The 9380-nt window shown below is 38.7% G+C and overlaps 2 protein-coding genes across 7 annotated transcripts in view; one reads left to right on the top strand and one right to left on the bottom strand.

Moving 5' to 3' along the window:
• Positions 1-9380, top strand: part of veph1 (ventricular zone expressed PH domain-containing 1) — a 104483-nt gene that overhangs the window by 33415 nt on the left and 61688 nt on the right. The window lies entirely within an intron of this gene.
• The window catches only part of ptx3a (pentraxin 3, long a), a 10104-nt gene continuing 1064 nt past the window's right edge, over positions 341-9380 (bottom strand). The window contains exons 2-4 of the mRNA XM_014012831.1: positions 5636-5795; positions 4905-5341; positions 341-2066 (exon numbers count right to left, since the gene is read on the bottom strand). Coding sequence (XP_013868285.1) covers positions 1429-2066; positions 4905-5341; positions 5636-5795 — 1235 coding nt within the window. The 3' untranslated portion in view covers positions 341-1428. The remainder of the gene's footprint in view (positions 2067-4904; positions 5342-5635; positions 5796-9380) is intronic.

Genomic DNA, 9380 nt, shown 5'->3' with positions numbered 1-9380 from the left:
GAAAAAGAATGAAAATGAACTCCTTGGTGGGCCGGATGTGGCCTGCGAGCCGCCAGTTGAATAGTCCTGGGCTAAATTTTCACATAGAGACAAATAAGACATTCATGCTCTCACTCACTCCTAGGGACAATTTAGAGTCATCAGTTAACTAAACATGCACGGTTTTGTTCTGTGGGATGGGGAGAAGTGTTAGAAAGTTCCCAGGTGGGCGACCAACCTGCCGTCACATCACATCAGACACACAGATTATACATAAAGAAAGAAATATTTTATAACACTTAGCTTCTGCAGGTAAATGTGCTCTTGATAAATGAGAAAAAAAGACTTTTATCAGGCAAGATAAATACCTAAACTTGAAATGTTTATTCATACTTTGCTTTCCATTCACCCATATATGCTATGCAAAAATATTTATATACAAAATACATTCATTTTTATCTTTTCACATGAACAGTAACAATATACAGTACAAAACAAACAACTTAGCTATACAAGATTAGAAATACAAGATGAGAATGTAAACATTTTCCTCACAATCTTAAAACACATCTAGAATAAACAGTTTTACATATAATCCTGCAATTAAATGGAACAAAAACTGAACTTTATGTCACATATTCATGTAAAAGCTTTAATAAGTTTAAGGTTTGTAACATTAAAAAATGCGTTGAAATCTTTCACATATTTAGAAAAATCATAACAAAACAATAACAGATTATTTAAAGTTTTTGTGCTTAGAATAAAGGCAAGTACAGCATTTTTTAAATCACGCATGTATCACATGTATATGACTGTAGTGGAAAACAATGATTGGTTATTGAGTTTTATTTGCTTGCAGTTGTAACAATGTAATAATGACATGGCTAAGGAAAGCAAATGCTTTTGTTTTATTTGTATACGTGTAGAAATGAGTTTTAATCTTCTGCCTAATTGCACTTACCATTTTTGTACAAACCTTTAAAAGGAAATGGAATGACATCATCCTACAGTCAAAAGATTGTCTCTCCTTCTTGTCTGGGACCTTCTCTTTATCTTGGTCTTGGTCATTWCTTTGTTTAGTGGCTTAGAAGCTGCTTTAAGTAAGTTTTTGTGAATGGTGATCACGACATGTTTCCTGGAACAATGCAAATGTTCTAAGCTGGAAGTAAGAGTATTTACGTGTTTGCGTAATGGAAAGAATTTAAAATGATATGTAAAAAAAATATATATATATATATATAAAAACGGCAATCTCTCACAGCATTGGCTTTTTCCTATTTAGTTTTCACGAAAATATAATAAAAGGATTTACAAAATTCCCGTTTTCGTAATCAAACAGATAAAACATGATAGTAACAATGTTGATAAAATACGCTTTAAGTGTCCATTTCAGCTTGAAATCTTACTAATTTTTATGCAGGGGTTGAATATGATGACAAAGTGGATGAATCAGTAGATGAATTGAGCCCCTCCGTGCGGCACCATCTCCGTCACGCCCCACGCTACCGTGCTCCCCTTCTGCTGACAGCCCTGACCTTGCTGCGAAGCCAGCTGGGATATTTCCTCCTCTGAGAGCACCCTGTCCCACACGTTCACCCCGGTCATCTTCCCAGCAAACGCCAGCTCGGGATCAAACGTGGCCTCGAAGCCCGTGGCGCCGCTCCCGCAGCAGCCGTTCCTCTCCTGCCCCAGCTGGAGCGTGCCTCCGGCGGGCAAGACGTGGCCCTCAGCCACCCCGGGTGAGGACGCCGCCTTGCGCCCGTCGGCCCACAGAGTCGCCAGGCCCTGCTCAGAGGACCAAGCTCCGCACAGGTGGATCCACTGTCCCGGGTTCGCCACACGCCCTGCCTCCACCAGGTGGGCTTCTCCCCCAACAGTGAAAAGGGCGGAGGTGTGRCCAAGAAGCAGCTGGATCTCGTATGGGTTCCGGCGGTTTCCGTAGGAGAGGAGCACAGTTTTGTTGGAGACGGTGGTTGGCTTGACCCACATGCAGGCAGTGAAGGAGGACAGGGACAGAGAGACATCTGGGAGGACGGCGGTGTAGATGCGACGAGAGCGCATAGGGAAGAGCAGCGCCATCTCACAACCTGAACAAGACATAAGAATCATATTTATAGCCACTATGTAGAAGTAATTTATTTTATACACATTTACTTTTGATGTACTTTTTAATATYCTACTGAACAATGAGATTGTGTAGAGAGTAGGGGAGACCCGGGACAGTTGCAACACTTTTTGCATTTCACTCTGTTACTCAGAGAAGGATTGAATTAGACAAACCAAATTTTAATACAATAAACTTACGTCTGTCTGTTAATAGTCAAAACCATTTGTAGATGATCAAAGAATGTACTTTCTTCACAATTTGCATTTGAAAATAAAAAGCCAGATGTTGCAAATGACCCCGGGAACGGGGACAGTTGCAACGTTGTTTGGGGTTGTTTGAAACATATTATTAATACAATATATTTCACTATAAATAAAAGTCTTTATCATTTTATATTTATATTATTGCTAAATTAAAAAAACTGTACATTTTAATGATATTACGTTATTTATTTATTCTTTTTGATCAAATGACGAATATATAGCCTTGATGAGTAGACCTTATATACAGATGTCAAAGACTAATTGATATAAAATACAGTTGACTTTTTGAGACAAGGAAAATAGAATAATTTGTGAGGCAATTTACTTTTGTTTTGCCTATTGTCACTGTATACCTACATTATGCAACATTTACATTGAAAGAAACTGGGATTTTTAAACCATTGTTGAAAAAAACAACTGCAGAAAATACATCTTAAACACTTTTATGTTTTAAACTATAAAATTGTCATGAATACCCAATACTCTTTTAAGTGTAAACTTAATTTCAACATCTTAATATCATCTGTATGTGCTCTATTTTTATATGGATTTATTGTACTTACTGTCAGCCATGATAAAACCTCATGTGTTAGCTAAATAAGCTGATCTTGATACATGCTAACCATATTAGTTAAAAGTCAACATATCACTTGTTTGAACCATATACTGTAAGTTTGAGCTGGATCACAAAAACATTGACAACAGTTTAACAAAAATAAAGCTGCGCAAAAAATATATATACTTTGGTACCTCAAAAACAGTTTTTTTTTTCAAATAACTCCTGGGGCAGTTTTCGAATCTGCTTACTTTTTCTTTGCAAGGTGGGGCATCTGAGCATGCACAGTGTGAGTGTCATCACTCTAGCTCGTTTCTGTTTGGAGAAAAATGACGTGTTGCAACCGTCCCTTGTTGCTACTGTCCCCGGCCTCCCCTAACCATAGACAATGTGACAATACAAATGTGAAAGAAGAAAGCAAAATGTTTGGAGGAAACATTGCGGAAATCCAGCTGTCTCTCTGTGGCTGTGTTGACCGAGAGGATGCGTCAAATTTGTCTGTTAGCAAAATATCTCACGATGTTGTTAAAACTTTCTGTTAATAAYTGCAGTATAACTCCATCAGTTGTACAAATATTGAGGGAAGGTTTTGTGTGGTAGGATCTGGGAGTCCTCTGCAACTCAAACACTGAGAGCTAGCTGATTTCATCCTAAATTTGACCGAAACAACAGAAAACAATACTAATTTGAAAAGTGTGAAATGAAAAGTAAATGTGAAGCTTTATGAATTGTTGTTTGAGTTTATATTTTTATGTTGTTTTTTATGCTTTATTTATTATTATTATTATAATATTTTTTTATTTAGTATTGTTTTGTAAATTATGTTTCATTTGAATATATTCTGGGGATAAAAGGGGCAGACATAATAAGATTTATTCTTCCTCTGCTACCTTTCATTTTATTTAGATTTTTGTTTTTTATAGTATATAGTTATTTTTAATGAAAATAAAAAAAATTGAATTGAATTGAATTTAAAACCTCTTGTATTACTGATAAACTGTATGAATTTGTTCAAGGAAAGTTAGGTGCTTAATCTGTTTTGCTCATTTATCTTGAGGTTTGGAMACATAAAACACAAAGAAGTTGCCTGTGTTTTTATCTGTTTTAACATTTTTCTCAAATTTTATTTTGTGAAGCGAATGATTTTATGCTAGACTTTCCTAATAATAAAATACTGACTGAAGTATTTGTATTTGAGCAACAGCAAATTTACCATGTTACAATCATTCTCATTTTGTCCTTATCTGTTCTGATTCCCGGTCCTTGTTTTGCTTCCCTATTTATGCTTTTTTATGTAGTCTAATCATTTCTCATTTTTCTATACCCAACTTTTCCTTTTCCCATTGCCTATTTTCCCTGACTCTTTATGTCACAGCAGCCTACTAAACCTGGATATCCCAAATACTGACTTCCCATGTGGCTCAAATTTATGCCACTCAAACCTCTCAATATGCCTTTGAGTGTGTGTGTGTGYGTGYGTGTGTGCACCATAGTGTATTCCATCTGGTTTTACTTTCTTGAGGCGTATTGTTGTAGATTTTGTGGAGACTGACTGAGAGCACCCCCTCTGCTGTATGCACGTCTGACCAACATTGCTGAACTTTAAAATGTGTGTTCAGTCAGTTCATGACCTACATAATTGCCCTTATTTACATCTTAAAGAGTGACTTGTCAGAATGGGCATTTCCAGTTGACCACATGCTTGTCAACCAGCTTATCCTCCTTGACTTGACTGTTTTAAATAATACTAACGATGCTGGTTAGAGAAAAAGAATTTGTTTCTTCCTAAGGAGACGGGGAGAATATGAATTGGTTCAGACATTTCAAGCTGTATGAGCAGCAAGATGCAAAATACCCTGTGTGAGATCTTTCTCTAAACCTGACCTGAATTTGTCACTTGTAGAAAAACTAAAAATAGAGGGGAAGACTGGACGAAGAATAAATACAAAGTAAAGGAAAGGAAACAGGAAAACAGACGATAGTAAGACGGATGTTTTACCTGCAGGTAGGGATGTTTGCCTTGACGACTTCAGTTCTTCCAGTTCTCCCTTCACCACCTGCAGGGCTGCCAGCACGTCGTCTAAAGCCGCCTCCGCTGACGTCACCTCTTGTTCACTGTGGCCAGTGGGACCATCCCCTCGGAGGTGAAATCCACTCTTGGTGTTCACGCCCACCCCAGCTCCGGAGCTGCCGAGGCAGCTGCTCTCCATCTTAGCGAGTCGAGAAGCTTGTGTACGTGCCGCGGTCAGGAGCTGCTGCAGCGTGGCCTCCAGTTGGTCGGGATCCCCGGCAGATTTACCACTAGCAGCAGAGGTCAGGTCGCCATGTTTCTGCTGCTCCAGAGTTTCTCTGAGACGAGCCTCCATCTGCAAGTTCATCTGTCTTCCTGCCGTCTCCACTGCAGCCCCACAGGACCCACTGTACTGGGCTACAAACCTGACAAAAGACCAGCATAGAAAGATTAATATCTTTGCTGAGGAAAACCTTAATTCTTCTGCTTTAATAGTTTCATTTAGCAGCAGAATTCTGCCTAAAGCCACTCTTACTTCCACTTAAACTAAACTAAATTCCTTTAGGAGGCTTTAAAAGTACTTTAAAAGTTAGTACTTACAATTAACTGCTTTTAAGACAATGCAGTAATAAAGGTTCTGCTACACAGATATATTATCTCTTTTTTTGTAGTTAATGTATGAAAATCATTGCATGACTTGATAAGTTGTTTCAACCAACTTGAGCATTTCGTCGCGCAGTGATCCCATCTCCACCTTGACAATGTCACTGGTGTACTGCAGCAGCATGTTCTCCCTCATCTGACTGTTCTCCAGCATGGAGAAAAGTTTGTCCCATTTGGTCAGATCTCCAGAACTGCAGGGGGCTGAGCTCTCTGTGGCTGCAGAGAAGAGCGAGAAAAACTCAGTGAGATGAAAATTAATTAGTTTAGATTTTGGAGCTCTAGATGGCATAAACAACAAAATCATCAACACTGAGCTACTGTATACCTAAAGGCAGCGGACTAAGATATAAATTCTGTCTCACTTCAGGAATTACAACCAACGTAGACCATGGCCCACATAGACCAAACCCTATGTGGGCCGTAGTCTGCATAAATGGCTGCGAAAGGAGAAAGTCTAGTCTACAGGTGTCATGGTAATCCATTTTATATCACATGCCTTCAGTTGTCTTTTCACGATATAACTTCACGAAATTTAGTATTAATAAAAAACGCAGTCTTTATTTTGCAGTTAAAGTATATATTTATCATATAAAGTCTAATGTTACAACTAATCAGGGATCCCTTTAATGACTACCACTCTCACTTATGGTTACTTCTGCTGAACGGTTTAATACAAGTTGTAATGAACAGACAAATTAGAGTAACACAACAGACTAATTGCTGAAAGAACAATGTCAACCAATTCCCTAAAATGATTTAACAACAACAACAAACATGAATCCTACCCACAATCCTCCACTGCAGTCACATGACAAACAGCCAAACACAGCAGAATGCTACAATATGCATTCCCTGTTCCCTGACAACTAAATATCACATACACTATGCCATCAAACTATTGCACACCAACAAATGTATTCAAGCAAAAGAAACCAGACAACTTGTGTTTTATTTCCACCATGTCTTGTTCTCTCCTTGAAAAGTGAAGCAAGGRAATGAGGAGCAGCAGCCTTTGTGTGCGCATGCGCCCTCAGTTTAAGCCCAGAAGAGTAGAAGTTACTTAATATATTCATGTTTATGTGCTGTCCTGAAAAAGCACTTAAATATTACTGATAAAATAATATTAGCATTTACTTTTTTTTGTACAGTACCATTGATATATAATATAATGTGTATTGTTTATTTAGTAAATTCTAGTAGTTTAGAGATTTTTTTATTTTATTTTTTTGTAAAATTTAAAAGAACAATTAAATATATGTTACTACACCCAAAAATCCTTTTTTTTCAGTGTGCAGGGTGGCACGTTGACATAAGCAGCCAACAGAAACGCCCAACATTGGYTGCAACCCCTGAATTGAGAGACAGCCACAGACTCTTGTCCTCACAGTGGTTCATAATTTACTCTTAGATGAATARTTTAGGTCTTGTGGGATTCTGTGGTAAGTTATCAAAATCTTATCTGTTAGCTCTTTGAACAGTTCAGTTTAAAGAAACACATTTAACCCTGATGGATTAATGAGCACTAATTAATTAATGAATGACTAGACAAAGTAGGGAAAACAGAAAGGATGGCTGCCATGTTAAAACTCATATCTAAAAAAAGGTATTTGAAGCCTATTTCATAAACCTTTAGACTTCAGTTAGTTTTTGATTACACTGCTGTTCTGGCAGAAATGTTTTAATACTCTTGCTCAAAGTACTTCAGACTTCACTGGAAGTGCTACAGCTGGCTGCTGCTGCTGCTATTTATGTTGCTAATAATTAGAGTTCCAATAGCTGCACACAACAGGTAAAATATCACTGTTTGCATTTAGCTTTTCCATTAACATTACCTTTCATGAATGGGGGAAAAACGTTTTCAGATGAGTTAACTGGCCTTAGATGCAACCGCAAATGATGCTTTAAAATGTGCGAGCAAGTCTTTTTTTTCTTTAACATGTGCTAAATTAAAAACACAAGTAGAGTGATGTAAATCCCTTGGCAGAGGGGRTGGAAGTAGGTAGTTGGACAGCGGGTAAAATGAAAAGCCCAGAAGGGAACAAATGAGGATGTCAGGTTGTTTGGAGGGAACATGAGAAGGAAACAGGACAATTTCCTTAAGAAACCTAAAAGCTCTGACAGCTTCTTTTCCTGTGAGAATATTTGGTTTTGAGTCGGGAGCGAGGAGTGAGGAGGAAGGAAAAAGATGTGGAAGACCYGTTGGGAGTAGTGAGAAACATGGGGGTACTAGGTCTGGGGATAAAACAAAACTGAAGGTTAAAACAACAAGGAATGTGTCCCTGCCTGGATCTGCTCCGGCAGGGCCTGTGAGCTCGCTGCTGTCGGCCCCGGGGGATTACCGCGTGGGGTCGCTGGGGGGGGGGCTCTCCTGGTTCTCTCCTATGGTCCAATCTGGGGGGCGGGCGTGTTTTCTTGTGTTTTGGTTCATATTTCACATATCTAATCTCTCTTTCAATATCCCCTACTACATTTCTCCTTTTTCTTCTTTCTTTTTCTTCTTCTCTTTTATAAAAAACAGTCACTGATGATGAAGAAACTAATATTCAGTTCTGTTTTCTACTGAAGTGGCTTAAAAACACTACAAATAAAAAAACCCCAACAAGGAATGGGTCTATTTGTAGGTCCCACATGCTGTTCTGGTTAAAGTTTGAGCCTCTGTTTATACCAGCAGATCTACTCTAAGGGGGCATTATTACAGGCCTGCACTGTTTATTTTGACTTCCCAGTGTCCACAATGGTCAAAGTAAGGCAGAGCGAGGGTTCATAGTTCGTGCACTCTACTCTCTTAACTTGTTTTGGTGCTTCAGCTTGTGTTGAGTTTGGATGTTTTTCTATGTCTTTATGTTTAGTCAGGTGATTGCTCTAGTTCCTGTTTTATTGTGAAAACCACATTCCCTTGTTTATTGTCTTCCTGTTTCACTCCCAAATTCTACTTCTGATTACCACCCAAATGTTCTTCATTAGTATACAGCGCAGAAGGACTCAATCACTGTTATTACATTTTGTTATCACAACTTTTCATTTGGTACTCCTGCTGCATCTCCAGAAAATCAAACCTTAAATAAAAACAAAAAAAAAGCAGCTTGATGGAGAATAGCGTGCTTTTGTTGAGAAGTACACATCATGTGTTGACAAATTTCACTCCAGTAACTGGTTTATCAGTTCAGTTTATGTCTGCTGTTTTTTTTTTTTGCAAATAAAGAATAAGATTTTTTTTCAGAAGGAAGATCCACCTTTAAGATGACTTAACTCTGCAGAAGAGGCATGTTGAAAAACTGAAGTTCAGCATTTTGTTGTTCCGCTCTGCTAAATGCCATTTTTCAGCCTTTCATTCATCTGAAACTAAGTCGAATCGTGACCTCTTTCTCACGTTGCCTGTTAATTCTGATTCTTCTCAGAGATTCACGTATTTGAGGTCAGAAGAAGTGACCTGTATCTCTCTACAGCCTTTGACCTCTCCTCTCCCTGACCCACCTCCACACAAGCTGCTCGACTCGCGTGCTTGACCTCATCTCCCTTTTCTAGAAGCTCATTATTTCCCCCCTTTTCTCCCCACTCTGTGCCATTCCCTTGCTCTAATTTGTGTGTGTATTTTACTGCTGAGCGAGTCAAAGTTTTTGCCCCCTATCACATTTAATCACGTTACAGGCGTCCTGCCCATATTTCTGTCTGTTAACCACTGGGGCTGCGGTAAGACCCTCTACTGGGTTTGGAAAAACAAACAAATGCAAAACGCAAGCTGTGAAGGGTCCGGATGACACACACACACACACACACACACACACACACACACACACACAC

Source organism: Austrofundulus limnaeus, unplaced genomic scaffold (genome assembly GCF_001266775.1).
Source record: "Austrofundulus limnaeus strain Quisiro unplaced genomic scaffold, Austrofundulus_limnaeus-1.0 Scaffold95, whole genome shotgun sequence".
NCBI lineage: Eukaryota > Metazoa > Chordata > Actinopteri > Cyprinodontiformes > Rivulidae > Austrofundulus > Austrofundulus limnaeus.
Note: the sequence above shows the minus strand (reverse complement) of the source record. Positions and strands in the feature narration are given on the sequence as shown.